The 20980-nt window shown below is 43.1% G+C and overlaps 1 protein-coding gene across 1 annotated transcript; it reads left to right on the top strand.

Moving 5' to 3' along the window:
- The first annotated feature begins 212 nt into the window (after positions 1-212).
- Positions 213-15961, top strand: LOC117812897 (solute carrier family 23 member 1-like). The gene is given in 18 exon segments (XM_034683887.1): positions 213-290; positions 4116-4165; positions 5908-6054; positions 7375-7532; positions 7718-7806; positions 9040-9107; positions 9309-9490; positions 9595-9708; positions 10085-10091; positions 11012-11168; positions 11437-11459; positions 11462-11586; positions 11656-11761; positions 13401-13530; positions 13761-13820; positions 13823-13903; positions 14092-14187; positions 14318-15961. Coding segments are annotated over 17 exon segments (1782 nt in total). The 5' UTR covers positions 213-290; positions 4116-4147; the 3' UTR covers positions 14539-15961.
- The last annotated feature ends 5019 nt before the right edge of the window (positions 15962-20980 follow it).

Genomic DNA, 20980 nt, shown 5'->3' with positions numbered 1-20980 from the left:
AGACATATTTTCACTGTGGTCCAGAGGATGTCAGACCACTGGTTAGCAACACTGTGTATCTTCATATACCCCCCCCCTTTTCTTTTTGTTTGTGTTTACCTTCCTTCTTTCAACCCTTTGAGAAGGAAGGAAGGGGGTCTAAGATATGCCTCTCTCAATTCTTTTTAATGTAGCATGAGGCTAACGCTAGACAAAGGCGAGACTGAGGATCAAGAGATTCCACAGAGTCTGGATCCAACAAAGTCCAGGTCCTACAGAACACAGCCCCAAAGAATACAGGTCCACAGAAGGTAGGTACAAGGGTTCTTGTTTCTTTTTCTACACCTGAAACAGAAGCAGTTTCCCTTTCAGGTGTTAGTTTAGCCTCTCGGCAACTTTTTTAGCCATGTGCTAATATCTTAGCTTCCTCTCTGTCAGTCAGTAATAGAATTTGTCTTCACAGCTCAAACAGTTGCCGCTCAGTAGTTGTTACCTAAAGAGTCATTACTGTTAATAGCCACTATCTGCCAAGTGGAACTGCTATGATGTTAACAGACGCAGCTTACATCAGTATACTAATGCTAATACCAGTAGAAGAGAGATATACAGACCTGTAGATATTAATTAAAATTTCATACAGTAACCACAAAGTATGCTAATGAGGCCGCCTCTTTATGTCACAATTGCTCGACAGCAGCAATATGGCTTCTGCCGCCCATTGGCCTCAAAACAGCGCTTCAGAAACAGAGGGTTGACGTCACTGATACTGCGTCCATATTTTATACAGTCTATGGTTACAGTTCAAAAGTCTAGGTTTATTTAATGACATGTCTTCTTTTAAAATTCACAATATAATAAACAACAAAACCCAAATAAAGCAGTTCTAAAGTAACTGAACTTATGCAAATAAAATCCAAACAGACAAACTCAGGGCAAGCAAATAAAGCAATGAAAGTAAACACACCCATGTAAATAAAAATACTGAACCAAATAAACTGAATGCAAAATAACCAAATAGAATTATCCACACTCAAGCAAATAAGGAAAATATAATTAACAAAATATCCACAACTAAACAGATAGCTACAAAATATTTGAATTAAGGTCTGGAAATAGCAGCGCAGACAATATCCTTGTGTGCAGGAAGTAAAGGCAGCGGAGCCGAGGCTAAAGGAAGAGCCTAGTGAAAGGCTTGCTGCTATGATCCACGGACAGACCTAAAAGCAGGTAACAGCTACTTACCTCAGGAAATGAGATGCCACACACCAGGAGAACCTCCTACACAAGCAGCAACCTCCAGTCTAAAAATATGAGTCCAATGCAGAAGTGCTAATAACTGCAGTTCATCGAGTGTCCACTTGAGGCTGGCTCCGGAAACCACATACATACCAATTCAAAAAAGACGATCTTTACAGCAGAAATAAACATGTTTACAGCCTGGTACAAAAGACGAGTGTTGTCTGGATAGCTCCCGCCGACGATTGACCTCAAAACAGCGCTTCAGAAACAGATGGGTGATGTCACGGATACTATGTCCATATTTTATACAGTCTATGCTCCTGCAGAGCAACCAGTTCACCACAGCAGCAACAGCCCCAGCCGCACAACAATAGGTGGATACAAAGTCACCAATACGCACAGAGCGCACACACAATAAACGGACGAAAAGAAACAAAAAGAAAGGGCACTTTACCTGGATGGGAGATTATTAAATGCGCTGACCGCAATCCTGCAAGTCCAAGGATCCACACATGCCAAACCACACACCTCAAGACACTGAGCCACCTCATGAAGTGGACAGGAGCGGAAGGATAGCCCGAGCAATTACCCACACCTGTATATGTAGACGAGCATTGTGCTGCCACAATCAGCGCAGTGGCAAACCTGGCACAGTGCCAACAGTTGCCAGGAGGAAAACCATCCCCGGTTACATAAGTGTTATCAGATATTTAACTCTGTTTGCAATCTTTGAGACACTAACAGTATAACATATAATGTCTCAGATTTCAACCTCTATGCAGACAGAAATCAAACTTCCAACTACAAGTGATACTCAGAAAGGCCATCAATCACTTCAATAAGTCAGTCAGTCAGTCAGTCAGTCAATCAATCAATCAATCAATCAATCAATCAATCAGTCAATCAATCAATCAATCAATCAATCAATCAATCAATCAATCAATCAATCAATCAATCAATCAATCAATCAGTTTTATTTAAAGCACTTCAAATCAGAGGTTGCCTTGTGCCACTGGACATTAAGAGCCAATTGAGACTGTTTTTAAGCCAGCTCAGTTGTTCCAGAGTTTAAAATGGTTTGAGCTGGTCTGAACTGGTTAAAACTAGTTAAAACTGGTCTGGTCTGAACTGTTCTGAACTGCTCTGAACTGGTTTAAACTGGTCTGAACAGGTTTGACCTGCCTGAACAGGTTTGAACTGGTCTCAACTGGTTTGAACTGGTCTCAATTGGTTTAAACTAGCCTGAACTGGTTTAAACTGGTCTGAAAAGTTCTGGTGCTTGAACGTTACCTAATGGATTGAATCACCTTGTCTTCTTAAATGATTTTTTTTCTGTGAAATATAAATGATTCAAAGATGTGAGGAAACAAAAATGTTGTTATTAATATTATTATTATTATTATTATTATTATTATTATTATTATTATTATTATTATTATTACTATTATTATTATTATTATTATTATTTTTTATTTTTTTATTTTTTTTATGATGACAAATGTAGAAATGTTTAAAGCTTCAAGATGCAATTAAAAGGCTGCATGTGTGAAACGAGATTCTGTTTGATTATTGCATATTGCCCACAGTGTATGCTAAAGGTGTTTTGCTGAGAATAATCTATTCCTCCATGAGGCTGGATGGAGTTTCATCATAACCCATCACTGCTCTCTGTGAAGTCTCAAGGTGTTATGCATACTCAAGTTCAACCACACATGGCTTGTCTGCTCTGTACAGTTTGCTCTTGTGTTGCGTCTGACTGTGAATAGGAGCTGTTAGCATCTGTGCTGTGTGACCTTAAGAGCTCAAATCTCCTCATATATGATGGGCTGGATGGGGGAGGGGACACTTCTCAACAGTTTCTTGTGAAGTTGATTCATGACAGATGTGTGTCACATATTTCACTGTTTATATCTAGCAGTTCTTCCAACAAAAAAAAACCCTGTACAGTTTAATCTTCTGTAACTTTCAAGACCGACTCCATAAATGTGGACAAAGTGTGCCTAATAATTCAAATAATTATGATAACAATAAGGAGAGGAAAGAACTTTAACAGGCTTACTTACACACCTGTATTTAAGTTATCTGGAGGGGAAATCAATATCAGTCTTTCTTTGTGTAGCACTTTCATACAGCCAAAGTGTTGCAAACCTGAGAGGCATCACCCTGTGTGAGTGTCTTATTGATAATGTGGCAGTGTACACGCAGACTCTCAGGAGACAATTTTCTCTCTAACTGTGCGTGGCTGTTCGTGCTGAGGTTACTGAATCAGCTCTTTTTTACTGGTACCTGTAGACAAAGGAGACAACGTTCCCCCAAATTTATGCATGATTGATCTTTTCAATGTTTCGAACAGAGAGTAGAAACGCTGTTTGTTCTGCAGGGCACTCTGTTGAGCATTTAACCCTTTGTGTGTGCTGGTTGAGATTTGATCTTATTCAAACAACCTTACAGGACACAGACACTGCACAGTCATTTTATTCAGGCCCAACGTGTCTTTATTTCCCTTTCACCTGACACCTGTACTGCTTCCTGTCCAGAGACACAGCGTGTCCTCAGTGATAATCAATAATCAATAACTAGAGGACAGCCTGACCTCAAACTGCTGTTTCCATAAGTCACCTGAACAGGTGTCACATGCTGACGTGAGTGTGTGTGTGTTAATAATCTGTAGTTAATCTCTGCGGACTTTCACCTGAAACAATTTCCTTTTTCTCTCTCTCTCTCTCTCTCTCTCTCTCTCTCTCTCTCTCTCTCTCTCTCTCTCTCTCTCTCTCTCTCTCTCTTTCTCTATCTCTCTATCTCTCTCTCTCTCTCTTTCTCTATCTCTCTCTCTCTCTCTCACTCGCTTTCTCTCTCTCACTCGCTTTCTCTCTCTCCCTCTCCCTCTCCCTCTTCAGTATTCATTGCTTGACTGTCCTGGAAGTCAGACATGGAGGAAGACAGTAAGGTAAACTGACTATTGATTGATAATTGTGTTTTTTTATTTAACAGTAGATAAAAATCACTGAATGAAAAAGGAAAGCCCTCCACTCTCCAGCTTCACCTCACAGACACAGAGCTGTGCGGAATATTTCATTATGTAGGTATGATCTGTGATCTGTTTCAGGAGAGCAGACTCAAACCAGGCTATTGATGTATAACCTAATACTAATAATCTCTGATATCTATTAATACTGTCTGACACTACAGAACAACATCAAACCATCAGACTGCCCGAGCCAGCAGTGATTGTTATAATTATTATATTTATTGTTGTTGTTGATATTGTTATTATAATTTCTGATATAATAATAATAACAATAATAACTCTTATTATTATTATTCTTATTATTATTCTTATTAGTATTATTATTATTCTGATGATTATTTATTAATTACTAGAGCAAGACTCACTGGAGAGCAGACATTTACTGAGAAAGGGATAAATACAGTGAGAGACAGAGAGGCAGAGAGAGGGGAAGTCAGGAGCTTAGTGTATCAGGTCCCCTATTAGTCTCAGTCCAAAGCATAGACTGTATAAAATATGGACGTAGTATCTGTGACGTCACCCATCTGTTTCTGAAGAGCTGTTTTGAGACAAATCGGTGGCGGCAGCCGTATTGCTTCTGTGGAGCCAGTGTGACGTAAAGAGGCGGAGTTTGAGCCTCCTAGCCAACTGCTGCAGTGTTCCCACAGGCAGCTGTGCTTCTTATTTGAAGACTTGTAATCTCAATATCTTCGAAATTGCCGTGTTAGAAAAAAAATCCCCCCCCCCCACAGTTAGAGCAGATCGAGAAATTAGCTATCCAGACTACACTCATCTTTTGTACCAGACTGTAAACATGTTTATTTCTGTTGTAAAGATCGGCCTTTTCCCATTCATGTGTATGTGTCTTCCGGTACTTCCGGAGCCAGCCTCAAGCGGATCCTCGATGAACTGCAGCTTTTAACACTTCCGCATTGACTCATATTTTTAGACCGGAGGTTGCCGCTTGGTCCAAAGCAGTCTAAGCCTATAGCAGAAAAGCTGGTCCATGCATTTGTTACCTCCAGGTTGGATTACTATAATTCCCCTTTTATCAGACTGCCATATAAGTCTCTAATGCTGCAGCTCGAGTACTGACTAGAACTAGGAAGAGAGCACATCTCTTCAGTGTTAGCTTCTCTACACTGGCTCCCCATAAAATCTAGAATATAATTTAAAATCCTTCTTCTGGCCTACAAAGCTCTTAATGGTCAGACACCTGCAAACACTACACTCCCAACATGCAGGCCTGCTCGTTGAACCTAAGGTCTCTAAAAATTGTATGGAAGGTAGAGACTTCAGCTATCAGGCCCCTCTCCTTTATTATCATCTACCAGTCGGGGTCTGGGAGGCAGACACCCTCTCTACGTTCCTTTTTGAAAAAGCTTATAGTTAGGGCTGGGTTATGGTGGATTAAGATAAGATCACACTGAGTACAGTACAGTCTAGACCTGCTCTGTTTGTAAAGAGTCTTCAGATAACATTTGCTGTGATTTGATGCTATGTAAATAAAGATTGATTGATGGATTGGCTTACCTCAGTTGAAAACATTTTTCTTATCAATTTTATTTTCATAACTTTTCAGTTTTAAATGAAAATTCTTAATTCTCACTGTCAGTTGTTTCCTTTTTTTTGGTCTCTGTGATGTTACCTGAACATGTCTGTCTGTTCATCTGTCCAATCAGAGTCATGTGACAGCTGGGGTTAACCTTCCAATGGAAGAAAGCAAAAAGAATGAACAGCCAATGAAGGGGCAAGCGGCTGGGTCAGACATGATCTACACCATCGAAGACATCCCACCGTGGTACCTGAGTATACTCCTGGGACTACAGGTAGGCTGGGATGAACTGGTTTTGACTGATCTTTTCTGGTGGTATTGGCAGTGATTGGAATTTCATATTATTAGAATGGGTTCAGACTGGTCCTTGACATTGAACATTTAAACTGGGCTCACACTTGGATCACACTGGGTTTGTTTAACGTTTTGTCTGTGTTAAGACTAGTTTGACTGATTTTTATTTTACTTTTCTCTTGAGCGCACTCGACATCTCATCTCAACCATGGTGAAATGATTTGTCTCCTTGTCACTCAGCTCAAAACAAGAACCATGACTCATCAGGAAAACCATGACTCATCAGGAAAAATGTGACTCATAAGTTAAACCATCAGGAAAACATCAGGAAAACCAAAGTTCAAAGTCTACTTTAATGTCAAAAACTTCAGTATGCACCAGACATACAGAGGATTTGATATTGCGTTTCTCTCTCAGACCCTAGCAACGACAACAACAGATAAACATAGGAAATAGCTCACCAGGTTAATTATGACTCATCAGGAAAATCATGACTCATCAGGAAATCATGACCAATCAGGAAAACCATGACTCATCAGGAAATCATGACCAATCAGGAAAACCATGACTCATCAGGAAACTCAGACTCACCAGGACAAACGTAATTCACCCGGTTAATTATAACTCATCAGGAAAACCATGACTCAACAGGTTAATCATGACTCACCAGGTTAATCATGACGTATCAGTTAAACCTTGATTCATCACGTTAACCATAACTCACAAGAATATCATGACCATCAGGTTAATCATTACTCATCAGGGGGGACACAACTCAACAGGAAAACCATGACTCATGATGAAAACCATGACTCATCAGGGGAACCATGACTCATCAGGTAACCATGACTCATCAGGTTAACCATGACTCATCAGTTGAACCACGACTCATGATTGGAACCATGACTCACCAGGTTAATCATGACCTATCAGGTTGTTCATAACTCATCTTTGGAACCCTGACCCATCAGGTTAATCATGATTCACCTGGTTAATCATGATTGATCAGATGAAGCAGGACTCATCAGGTGGTTCATGACTCAATATGAAAACCACCAATCATCAGGTGAACCCTGACTTATCAGGAAAACCATGACTCATTGGGTTTATCATGACTTATCATTTGAATAATGACTCACTAGGTTAATCCTGACTCATCAGGTTAATCATGAATGATCAGGTAAACCATGACTCATCAGGTAAACCATGAATCATAAGGTTTAGATCAAAGACCATGACAGTCCTTTGAGCTTTGTCTTTTCCAATCAGATGTCTGATCAATGTCACCATGTGTCTGCAGCATTACCTGACCTGTTTTAGTGGCACTGTGGCAGTGCCCTTTCTCCTCGCCGAGGCCATGTGTGTCGGGCAAGACCAGAACACCATCAGTCAGCTCATCGGAACCATTTTCACCACTGTCGGTATCACAACCCTGATCCAGACCACTCTGGGAGTCAGGTGAGACTGTGAGGCAGGTGAAACAGTGACACAGGTTAGGCTGTAAGGCAGGTGAGATTATGAGGCAGGTGAAACGGTGACACATGTTAGACTGTGAGACAGGTGAGACAGTTGAAACTGTGAGACAGGTTAGCCTGTGAAACAGTTGAGACTGCCTGACATTTTATATGTGTATGTTCGTGCAGACTACCTCTTTTTCAGGCAAGTGCATTTGCCTTCCTGATCCCTGCTCAGGCCATCCTCAGTCTTGACCGCTGGAAGTGTCCCAGTGAGGGTAAGACTGTCTGTGTGTCCTTTGTCTGTCTTTCTGTCTGCCTGCCTGTCTCTCTTCCTATCTGCCTTTCTTTCTTCCTGTCTCTCTTCCTGCCTGTCTGTCTGTCTGCATGTCCTGTCTGTCTCTCTATCTGTTTTTCTGCCTTCCCGACTGCCTGCCTGTCTGTCTCTCTTTCTGTCTCTTACAGTCTGTCTGGTGATGATATCAGTATATTTCTGGGTCAGGGTTCCTTCTCTCCCTCCACTTGCTCATTATACATTATTTGTTTGTTACTATGGTGACCAAGTTTTAAACATTTTTCAATTATTCAATTAAAAAAACTTTATAAATCCCTCTTTGTTTGGAGCAACTTGAACATAGAGAGACAACACAAATAAGACAATTCAAATAGACAACAATGAATGAAACAGAAGAGAGACTCTGAGGTCTGAAGTGAGTCCAGGATTCTGGATTTAAAGATGAACTCAGTCAAACAGCTACACAGAGTTAGTTATCTGTTTCTGAAGCGCTGTTTTGAGGCCAGTTGGCGGCGGCTGCCATATTGGAGAGGTTGAACTCAGCATAACTTCTGTGGAGCTAGTGTGAGGTAAAGAGGTCGGCTTTGAGCCTCCTAGCCAACAGCTACAGTGCTCCCGCCTATCAAGTCAGCTGTGCCTCTCATAATGGAAAACTCGGAATCTAAATATCTTCGAAATTGCAGCGTTAGAAAAAAATTCAACCCTGTACAGTGTGTGCCGATTGAGAAATGAGCTTTCTAGACTCTGTAAACATGTTTATTTCTGCTGTAAAGATTGTCTTTTTGAATTGGTGTGTATGTGGTTTCCGGAGCCAGCCTCAAGCGGATCCTCGATGAACTGCAGTCTTAAGCACTTCCATATTGGACTCATATTTTTAGACAGGAGGTTGCCGCTTGAGCCAAACTCTGTATGAACAGTGTTGAGAGATCAAGGGATTTTTGGCAGAAGTGAAATGTCACAGACTCCTTCTGCAGATTGATTGATATGACGTGTGTGGTCAGGCTGTTCCTGGCAACACTGTGCTGTTGAGAAATAACACACTGTTGCTATGGGCACTAACTAATAAGAATCAAGTATTAACACAGCTGGGTACTAAGTTAGAACAGCCACATGATGTAGTCTTTAACTAATCGACTTTAATTGAACCTGTAGAGAAAAAAGAGAATTAAACTCATGGTTTGCATTTTTTGAGTGTGTAGTCTATTTTTTCCTGCAGAGGAGGTTTATGGGAACTGGAGTCTTCCACTGAACACAGCACACATTTGGCAGCCCCGCATCAGAGAGGTACTTGATCCTCATTATCATAATTGTTTATATTCATTCATTCATTCATTCATTCATTCGTTCATTCATTCATGCTTAGCCCTAACCCATTATACAATAATATAAATCTATCATCATTACATATGTTCTGTTGATCATATTGTTGGAGCACCGAGTGCTCTGACAGCACAGTGTGTGTAAGTTTGTGTGTGTGTGTTTCAGATCCAGGGGGCCATCATTGTGTCCAGTACTGTGGAGTTGGTTGTCGGTCTGTGTGGGTTGCCAGGTCTGTTGCTTGAGTTCATCGGCCCGCTCACCATCACTCCGACTGTCTCTCTGATTGGACTCTCCGTGTTCACCACAGCTGGGGACAGAGCCGGGTCCCACTGGGGGCTGTCCGCACTGTGAGACAACTACTTGTCTGTCTGTCTGTCTGTCTGTTACTTTACACAATGTTGTTTGAAAGACAGTCTTACACCTAACTGTCTGTCTGTCTGTCTGTCCTCAGGTGTATTCTGCTCATCGTGCTGTTTGCTCAGTACCTGAGATCAACATCAATTCCTGTTCCCATGTACAGCAGGAAGAAGGGACTGACCACCACCCGGGTCCAGATCTTCAAAATGTTCCTGTAAATAAAAAACTAAATAGGTGATGATGTCATGATGTCAGTGATGATGTCATGATAAATGGACCTGTGCTAATATATTTCTGTATAATTTTGACCATTCATAGCGCTTTAACACTACTCATCCAAATGAACCAACTCACTCACATTCATTCACTGGTGGCAGAGGACACTTTGGATAAAACTGAATCAGATGAACTCATGCCATTAGGTAAACACAACAAACCCTGAATTATAGGAACCAGTCAGCGTAGGAACCAGTATGGCCATAACACCAGTCTTCACCTGTATCTCTGTTTACCTTTAAGGGGGCCATCAGTATTAACTAATCCCATTGACACACTGCTGACTGTATCACCAGGAGCAGTTTGAGGTTCAATGTCTTGCCCAAAGACACTTCTGCAAGTAGACTGTTTGGACGTGGGATCAAACCGCCAACCTTTTGATTTAGAGACAAACCCCCTCTACTTTTGAGCCACACAGCCCTCCATGTCATGGTGACATGTGAAGTGGTCATGTTATTATGTTGGATCAGTATTCAAGGTTTATGTGTTGCAGGTGATGGAACAGTTTGTTGGATGTTTCTGGTTCTGATCCTTGGTTGGGCTGTAAGTCTGTGGTTCACCAGCAGAACCTGTAAGGTTCTGGTTCTCAGGGCCTAATAAGATAAGTGTTTGGTGCTTGGGGAGTCTGACAGAGGAGTGAATGAAAAACTGGTTGATGATTGATTGATTGATGGATGATTGATGGATAGATGGATGGACGGACGGACGGACGGACGGACGGACGACGGATTGATTGATTGATTGATTGATTGATTGATTGATTGATTGGTTGGTTGGTTGATTGATTGATTGATTGACTGGTTTCTTAAATGTTGTTTGGTTGATGGTTTATAATTAGTTGCTTATTTTGGATGGTTGTTTGGCTGTTGGCTGGTTGTCCGATTGTCGATTTGATGGTTGGTTGGTTGATTGTTAGTTTTGGACAGTTTGGTTGGTTGGTTGTTAGTAAGCTGGTTGAAAAGTTGCTTGATTGGTTGGTTGTTATTGGTTATTAGTCGATTGGTGGCTGCTTGCTTGCTTTTTTTTTTTGGAGGGTTTGTTTGTTTTTTGGATGGTTGATTGGTTGGTTTTTTTTGGATGGTTGTTTGGTGTCAGGTGTCAGACATCAGGTGTCAGGTATCAGGTATCATTTTATTTCTGTGTTTTTCTTCTTGACCTTGAATGTCATCAAAACAAAGCAACATCACCTGCCTCCCCTGTCCACACATCGCTGTATCTGATTTTGTCTCCTGCAGATCATCCTCGCCATCATGCTTGTTTGGCTCGTCTGCTATGTTTTTCACTCTGACCAATCTGTTGCCAAGCACCCTGACCGCTATGGACACAAGGCCCGGACAGATGCTCGCGGTGACATCATGACGTCTGCACCCTGGTTCAGAGTACCATATCCCTGTAAGACCTTAATAATCAATCAATCAATCAATCAATCAATCAATCAATCAATCAATCAATCAATAAATCAATCAATCAATCAATCAATCAATCAATCAATCCCTGGTAGCAACGTGATTATATAGATGAAGTTGTTGATGATTATGAAGATGTTGATGATGAAGATGATGATAAGGGTGATGATGATGATGAAGATGAAGATGAAGGGGTTAATGTGTTTGAAGTGTGTTCTCTTGGTTTAAATGATTAACCGTCTCTGCACTGATAGGCCAGTGGGGGTTGCCTGTGGTAGACAGTTGCTGGTGGTGTTGGGGATGCTGAGTGCAACCATGGCAGGCATCGTGGAGTCGATTGGTGATTACTACGCTTGTGCTCGTCTCTCTGGAGCCACGCCCCCTCCAGTCCATGCCATCAACAGGTAAGTCAGAGAGTAACAGGAGTACCTACCTGATGGGCTTAGGTTAGTCATGCTTTCTATTTGTTTTAGGGGAATCTTCACTGAGGGACTCTGCTGTATCATCGCCGGACTTCTGGGCACAGGAAATGGCTCCACCTCCTCCAGTCCAAATATAGGTGTCTTGGGCATCACTAAGGTAAAGAAGCCACACCTGACAGGTTGCTTTATCTGTGAAGTGTATCTTAAATCGCCAAATTTCTTCTGCTCGCCACCAAACTTCTGCAACGCATAAGCAGAGCTCTGCAGCTAGCCTTTAAACCTTTGTGACTAATTGTTCAGGTTCTCGCACACCTTGGTGGTTTGGTGAGGTTCCTCTGAAACATGGAGCATACCTCTCCTCAGCCAGGGTTGTTTGGATGTTTGTGAACACAGCAGTCGCTCTCTGATGTGAACACAACAAGCAAGCAGAGATCACCGTGAAGAGGAGGGCTATTTTCCAAACCGCCTACCATACATTACTAGCAGTACGTACTGATTTGGCCAAAATTCAGTATGTAATATGTGAACAAGAGCAAAATCTGCAGTCTGCCAAAACTACGCGGATGTCGTACTGGTTCAGGAACATTTCTCATTATGCATCGGACCAGTTTCCCTCACGTACTGTTTCCCACAATGCACAGCGCTTAAGTTACGCTTCTTCTTTTTTTTCTTTTTTGAAGGAAGAAACTCAGTTTTTAGGTGCTGTGAAAATTAATAAATTCCATATAAACCACTTCTTAACTTTTTTTATTATTAGTGAATGCTCAAGAAGCAGTTTCGCTATCAGCTTGGCTGTCGTTTACTTCCGCTTTCTGAAACCAGAAATCCAGTGACGCCTGGCCCAGCATACTACAGAACAGACCCAATAGAACTGTCGAACTACATATTACCTTCAAACAAAGTATGTTGTATGCAGTAGGTACTGTATACTACATTTCTAGGTAGTATGTAGCAGGCTGTTTCGAAAACAGCCGAGGTCTCTGCTCTGCTCTCTTCCAACCAAACCCAACCTGAACTACCAGCTGCTCTCTTCACACTGCAGCTGTAGGATGGAAGTTAGCATGAATATGAAATAGCGATTGATGGTTCAACATCTCCTGGTTCAGCAGCTGGTTTAGTTCAGAGAGTTAAGTCCAGCTAGTTGAACCTCTACATCACGGAACCTCCTCTTTCACGGAGCTGCTATTATACCTTTAGCACCTGCTGTCAGAGCCTCTCGTTCCCTGTAGACCGCTGAAAGATCCTCTACGTCGTGCTGACTGAATTTGTAACCTTATGTGTTTTTGTGAGTGATGTCCAACATTTGCTAAATATGGTCACCTGCCCAATTGTCCATGTTCCTCCTCTATTCCGAGTCAACCCACCACTCATTCTGATGGTAGGCTAACCAGCTAACATTAGTTAACGTCCCGTTAACCTCTCCCACTTGAACGCATATCAACATGATGAAAAAGTTTAGCCTTGTTATCAGTGGCGGTTCTAGACCAATTTAACTGGGGGGGCCAGGCTGGAACCAAGGGTGTTGTCAGAGGGACACATTCAACGAGATTCAAAGAGACTGAGAAGGGCGAGGACCGTCTGAGAACAAACTGTCAAAAACATCAGTGCATCCCTTTATACTAGACATATATACTACTGTGCACTATATCAAAATGCAGACAGACAGCAGCTGTTTGGCCGTCTACACTCAACATGAGTCCCTTAGCGCTCTAAGGGACTGGAACCAAGTGCCACACGCATGTGTTCCGCCTGTAACATCGGCGCTGAGATGGATGATTTGTTGATCCTGTATGCAGGTGGGCAGCAGGCGGGTGGTGCAGTACGGAGCAGGAATCATGTTCCTGTTGGGATCAGTAGGAAAGTTCACGGCTCTGTTTGCTTCGCTGCCAGACCCGATCCTCGGAGGAATGTTCTGCACGCTGTTTGGTGAGTCCCAGCCACAGATTAAACATGTCAGGTGAGTCCATCTGTGTGTTAGTGTTATGACAATGGAGCCTGTACATTTGAATCAGAATGTGTACGGAAAAGCCCAACCGGATGAGAGCTGAAAACTAGCAGGAGCTATACACGACTAATCGTTATTTAATACAGGTGTGTGTTTTCAGGTATGAGCAGGTGTGTTAGTGATGCTGTAATGATATAGTGTGTGTTTACAGGTATGATCACAGCTGTCGGTCTGTCTAACCTTCAGCTGGTGGATTTGAACTCGTCCAGAAATCTTTTGTTCTTGGGTTCTCGATGTTCTTTGGCCTGACATTGCCCGCATACCTGGATGCACACCCCAAATCCATCAAAACAGGTGAGATTGTTTGTGTGTTTGTGTGTGTTCCAACTGATTGAGCACCAGACATTTTTGATAGTAATGATCAACAACAAAAAACAAACAAACAAACAAACAAACAAACATTCAGGAAAACTAAATAAGTAAAATTGTAAAGGTTGAAAAAAAACTGTTCTCATGTTCAGAGGTGTGATCTGTGTTCTCAGGGGTTTTAGAGTTGGATCAGATCCTGACGGTTCTTCTTTCCACTGAGATGTTCGTTGGAGGGTTTTTGGCATTCTGTCTTGACAACACAATACCAGGTAACACACACACACACACACACAAAATGTTTGTTAACGAGTTTTAGCTAACAGAAGTCCATTGATGCCTCGCTCTCTCTCTCTCTCTCTCTCTCTCTCTCTCTCTCTCTCTCTCTCTCTCTGTCTCCAGGGACCAGACAGGAGCGAGGTCTGGTGGAGTGGCGGTCTTCGTCCTCCTCCTCATCCTCCTATGATCTTCCTCTGGGGATGGGTTTGGTGAGGCGGACTCGCTGGCTCAGGCGATTTCCAATCAGCCCCTCTTTCACAGGTTATCGGGCGACAGAGGAGGGGGAGGGGGGTGAAGAAGGGGAGGAGGCTACTGACGTCACCCAGTCCAGTACCAAGGTGTGACTATGATGTCATCAGTGGGAATCAAACCTGTGAAGTTATTTTCCTGAGCTGTGTATAGATCCTGAAAATGATTGACAGTTGATGCTGCGTTCACTGACCCTCAGAAAAGAAGCTGCTTCCTGAAGTGAAGGTTTAAACTCACATTAAAATCGATTTTACACTAGCCGCAGCTCTTATGAGTGAAAATTTAATTTGATCATTAGCATTACTCCTAACATGAACCCAATGATTTAAATGAACACGAGGAATTATTACCACATTATTGCACCTTAAAGGTACAGTGTGTAGAGATAGGAATATTTACTGATATCTCATACATACTACATACTGTACCTTTAAATACTACACACTGCACCTTTAAATACTACACACTGCACCTTTAAATACCATAGCAACAACTCCACTGTAGAGGAGAGCTATCCATCCAGGTACTCTGGCCTGAACATATGGCTCCTCCCCCTTTTGGGTTATAGCAGTCTGTCTTCACTGAGTGGTGGTGAATAGAAACATCTAGCTGTTTGTCAGTGTAACAGCCTGAAATAAGAAAAGCGTCCTCTTCTGCTGAGAGCCCAAATCTAACATCCACTCAGGCAAACAGATATCAGGACTTTGTGATCAGCCATTAATGATGTGACATTTACAAACAATCAGAGTTAAAGGGTTTACATGGGAGTCCTCGCCATCCATCCCACCAATGACCACATCCTGTGAGACTGGAGGTGTCATAAACCCACATCACAGAACTGTGAGCTGTAAAGTCACACATCACCAGGATGCCATCAGTACACTGATTCACGAACACGTGACCTGACAGGACAGGTCAGCTCTGAGATGAGCTCACGTAAAGCAGAAACAAAAATGAGATGTGAGGAGGAAACTTTGACAAGAATCAGGGACAGTCTGCAGCTGCTGCTGTTACAAAGTGCTGTGAACACAGCCTGACACCTGAACACTCAACTACAGTTTACCAAGTTCATCCTCTGAGGACCACAGGGCTTCACTTCCCCGTCCTTTGAGGACCACAGAGCTTTACTTCTGAGGACCACACACTTCACTTCCCTGCCTTTCAGGACCACAGGGCTTCCTTGTCCTCTGAGGACCATGCGGTAAACATGTGACATTATCACAGACACCATGACCTTCACAGAGGATCCTGTTTCTGCTTTGTTATATTTTGACTTTGAACGGCGTAGATCAAGAGTTTGACCTCTGTTACCATGGAAACCTGACGATGTTTTAACCCCACAGCAGACTGACTGCTAAAATGCTCCAGAAACAGTCAAGTTGTTCTTTGTGTTTTTATTTCTAATGTCAAAAATAAAAAGTTTTCATTCATGGCATCAAAAATAGAAACAATTTTTATTTGTAACATCAACAAATGAAGTGTTTTTATCACAAAAGTGCAAACAGACAGTTTGTGACAGAAAAGTGTGCAAAAAGAAAACTAAACAAAAAAAAAAACATAAATAAAATTAAAATCAAACTTAAAACATAAACAAATAGTAAAAATTAATAAAAACTGAAATAAGAACAAAATAACAAAAAAACAAACTAAAACTTAAACAAAATAAAATAATGAGGAAAAAAGAAGTTAGATCCACCAATCTGTGATGTCACAGTTTGAGTTAATCCTGTGTAATTATCATATGTCTCTTTGAGGAAGTGTGTAGAGCAGCCTTGGGCCTCACCCTGAGATTGCTCCAACACACCTTTACCTCTCAGTCCGAAACTCGCACACGTTTAGTCCTGACATCAACGTTTAACTTCAGATCTGTTTATTCAATATGGAAACACATAACATCACCTCTTTAACTGTTGGAACTGTCAGTCCTTCAATTTGAACTGGTTGATTGTAAATTTTTATACAGAATAAAAATACCCTTCAATCGTTTTAAATGAATTTCTGAATGTTCACCTTTTCTTTACAATGTCTTTGAGTATTTTTGCAGTTGACCATTAAACAAAATGGTGATCAATATTTGTTCCTGTGAGGCAGTGAAATTTTGACTCTGCATCATGACTGCATGCTGACTTCAGTCTCTGCTCAGTGTGTATCAGTGAACAAAGTGTGCAAAAAATAAAGATAAAAACAAGCTGAGGTGAGTGACTGTGAGAGTTAGCATGAATACATATCAACAGACAGAGCTGGGCTGACTCTGAACATCCTCCTCATGTTTCTATCTGACGGCGAAACATTAATTTGTGAAATAAAACCTGGAGTCAAGTTTTGCCTGCTAGTTAACTCCATATCAGTTAGCTTAATGTTAGCTGCTTTGTTAGCTACATGTTAGCCACTACAGGCTTCTTCATCTGCTACAGTTTAGTGGCAACGTTAGGGTCTGTGTCTACTTGACTACTTTCTGAGTTAGGGTGACCATACGTCACGGTTTGACTTTGACCGTCCCATTTCAAGCTCCGTGTTCAATTCCTGCAGAGACCTGTAAACACTCATATGTCCCAGTTTGAGCGACTGAAACCCCGAAACACTGCACAGTGCTCGCAGCATTGATCTGTTGATAAGTCAGTCTCTGTGGTGTAGAGTTCAAATCAGACATGTGACTTTTACCGGCAGGATGATGGGGCGGAATAAGGGAGCAGCTGTCTCCAACACATTATTATTATTTGTTTATTTATTCACTTTGGAGGTCAGACTGTAACTTTTATTTACTTCATATTTATAACATCCTATAATAACTGTTTTAGAATTAAAACATAATTTTCTTGCATGAGGAGACCCAAAGTGCAGACATCAGAACAAACTAGACCCGTTGTCGTTAACAGCAGGCCGTTCTCTCTTTATCTATCGGAGCGCATGACACAAGCTCTGACCAAACCCAGCGGGAGTGCAAAGAGGACGGCGGATAAGGTGGACGTAAGCAGCAGCTTCCACCTGTGTTTACTCCTCACCTGTCTTTATCCAAACATCTGCTCTTGACTTTTTGGATCAATCTTTGGCTGCGAACAAAAATCTGGGAAATGCTTTGTTGCTGCTTCATACGTAGCTGCCAGCAAACTTCAAGGGTAAGTTAGTCAGTATTGTTTATAGTTACAGGGAAGTGAACTGGTTCAAGGTCTACTAGCACCATCTACCAGTGGCAGTATGAGATACATTTACCATAGTCTGACCAGATATATGGATAAGACGCATCACCACCAGAGATAGAAACTGAACGAAGTGCCATGTTCAAACGAGCTGACACAACCTGAGGGTACAGAAGAGAAGAAGTCCCAATGTTTCAGGACTGACAGTGAAACTAAAGTGTCCCCTTTCGGAGGTTCGAATATGGTCACCCTTTGTTAAGTTGATAAAAAAAACCAGTCCAGACAGACTTTTTGTTAGCTGTAGCTGCTGTGTAGGCATCATGCTAAATGTGTTAGAACAACAGGGAAAACTCTCAGGATTTCAGGTTCAGAGACCCTCAGAGATCAACACGGCATTACATACAGTCACATACGTTATACTGTGAGCTCATCACGGTGTGGTGTGTGTAGCATTGTCTGACTGTGTGTGTTGGGGGAAGGGAGGGCGGGGACAGGAGTACACTGATGACACAGCCACTGTTGGATGCAGCTGCATCACTGACATGTTGGTGGGGGCGGGGTTAAATAAGGGAGGGGCGGGGTTTATGATAAGTGGGGTGGGGTTAGCACTGAACAGGCTGGAGTTTTGGGTGGAGCTAGCTACAGGTAGAAGCACATAGACATACTGTCCGGTTTCTGGATCCAGCAGCTCTCCTCTGAGGAGTTGTGGGGGTGTCTACAAAGAAGCACCTCCCACTTCTAGGGTCGAACACAAAGTTACAGGGGCGGGGCCACTGAGAACAGACGCAGGTGCTACAGCAGAACCTGGGACGCCAGCAATGAAGTCATTCCCAGCCTGAGCAGGTATAAAACCCTGAAGACTGCACAGATACTGCTGCTGCCGAAGTTGCTGCTGAAGTTGCTGATGAAGTTGCTGCTGAAGTTGTTGTTGAAGTTGCTGTTGCTCATGTTGCTTCTGTTCTGCAGGTGTCACTGTGCTGCTCTCCCTCACCTGGTCCTCTGAGAAGCAGATCTGTTCCAGTGGGCAGAGGAGGCCTGGGCGGTCCGAGGTGTTCTCAGGTGAGTTGGTCTCCTCAGATCTCCTCAGCAGGTGGTGGGTGGGAGCAGGTAGAGTGGGCTGCAGGGGGGTCTGGATGAAGTTCACGTAGCTTACTTTCCCAATGTGTGGGTGCAGCATAGGCGGGTATACGGGTAGGACTGGGGCGGGGTAGAAACAGTGTTGAAGGCTCTGCTGGGTGGACCTGGGGACAAACTGAGAGGACAAACCCAGGATGGAGCTCTTTTCCTGGGAGAGAGGAGGCTGGGGTCCCTGTGGGCGGAGGAGGATTGAGTGGGGACCAGGGGGGGGGGGACAGAGGTAGGAGAAGAGGCCTCTGTCTGCTGGCTTCTCTCCCTGGCCCTCTCTGATTGGCTGAGTTTTGTGAGGTCACTGCTGACAGGTGGGTTGGTGGGTGGGCCTAATGAACCGACAGACCAGGTGACAGCATCGACCTTGCTCCTGCTAATTGTTGGCTCGCTGCCACGTCTCTGTTGTGTGATTGGATGACTGAATTGTTGATTCCTGTTCTGTGATTGGCTGAGAGAAGTGGCAACTTTAGCAACACGTCCCCTGCAGGAAATGCTGTAAACTGAGGCCTGACTGTTACCTTTGACCCCTACCGCCTGCTGGTAGGTGGGCGGGGGACTCTCCTCCTCAGCAGTCACCTTGACACTTGGCTTGTTGTACTCAGTTGTGGAGAAGGGAGAGGTTGCTGGTGTCTTTAACTAACTCCTCATGTCTCTCACCACATGGATGGGAGCTTTGATCATACCTGTCTGCCCTCCTACCCCGTCCCTCCTCCCCCGCTTGCTCCACAGAGAGGGGGATGTGGTAATATGGCAGGTTTTTGTTCTTTGGGGGCGGCTGTCTGACAGCTGCTCCTCTCCACCTGCATCTTCTTTGACAGGATGCTCCGAATGATGCAGGTTGCCATCTTGGTTTTAGTCTCATCCAAAGAGAATGACTTCTGAAGCCGCTGCCTCGAGTGTCTTCCAGCATCAAACCATAGAAGAACAGGTAAAGACACACCGCTTAGATTGAGGACTGGAAGCGGGCATGTACAGTATGTATGTATGTGTTTCGCAAATAGAATGCGTAAAGTGGGGAGGTCGTGTCGGATATGACTAAATGTAAAAGTGACTTACCATCCACCGAAAACGGGATTCCCTGGGCCAAGCCATTTCTGAAAAATCTGACTTACGCTGTCATGAATATCAGAACAGGGGCTGGCTAGCTTTAGGTTAAGATTAGTGTTAGTATTTAGGTAAGGACATTCAATGCCTTCCGTTCATCGTCCATCTTGCCAAAGATTCTTGGAGATCCAATGCACGCGGTGGTGCTGTTGTAAACAACAAGGATTAGGGAACTGCAGTTCTGAATCTGCAGACACATGGTACTTAGTAAATCTACAGTGGTGTCAGTGCTCATGTAAAGGCTAGCTAATTTGCTTGAGTAAGACTGCAAAGTGGACAGAGTTTCCTTTGTTGAAATATTCCAATGGGTTTTGAGGTTTGGGTAAAAGTGAAGGTGAAGTGTAAGCTGTGCTGGAGAACTGTACTTCAAATGTGAGCATCTGCAGGCTAAACATAGCTCCACATAGCTGGTGGAGAGGAGGGAGGTGACGGTGGTGCTACACTTCAAAACTGCAATGGCTAGCTTTTAGTTGTGTTAGAGATCAAAGGAAAAGTAGAGTTAAAGATTATGGGCTGTAAACTAGGCGATGCAATGGCTGTAGAGTCGATACATTAGGACTGGTAGATGTACAGTAGGCTACAGGCCGTCTGGACAATATAACTGAAGTGTGTAATGAGTCAGGGTTTCAGTCATGTAGAGTACTAGTGGTGCTTGTGTTTGTAAGTAATACAACTACTCATCTTTAGTGTGAAGAATCCTTTCACCTAAAGAGTTGCCTGTCTAAAGGTAAAAAGTGAGTTTTTAACTGACTAAGGTGAACGAGAGGGCACAGCTCTCTGACAGGTACAGGTGGTTTTACCTTGCCTGGCCCTCTGCAACAAGGCCCCTGTAGACCCTATAGCCTTCGACACCACTGCTGGTTGTGTGGAGGGAGGCAGGTAAACTGTGCTGTCGTCTCAACAGATCTGGGCCATGGCGGAACTCATTCTTAGCCCTGCCTCCTTCAACTGGCCTGTTGTCAGGTTTCACCTGAACAAGAAGGCAGGTGAACAAAAAGTAAAACAGACAGGTAGATAGACAGGTGAACAAAAAGTAAACAGACAGGTAGATAGACAGGTGAACACACAGGTAGACAGACAGGTGAAACACACAGGTAGACAGACAGGTGAACAGACAGGTAGACAGACAGTTGAACACACAGGTAAACACACAGGTAGACAGACAGGT

This window comes from Notolabrus celidotus, chromosome 5 (assembly GCF_009762535.1).
Source record: "Notolabrus celidotus isolate fNotCel1 chromosome 5, fNotCel1.pri, whole genome shotgun sequence".
Lineage (NCBI taxonomy): Eukaryota > Metazoa > Chordata > Actinopteri > Labriformes > Labridae > Notolabrus > Notolabrus celidotus.
The sequence above is the reverse complement of the archived record's forward strand: the minus strand, read 5'-3'. Positions and strand labels throughout refer to the sequence as shown.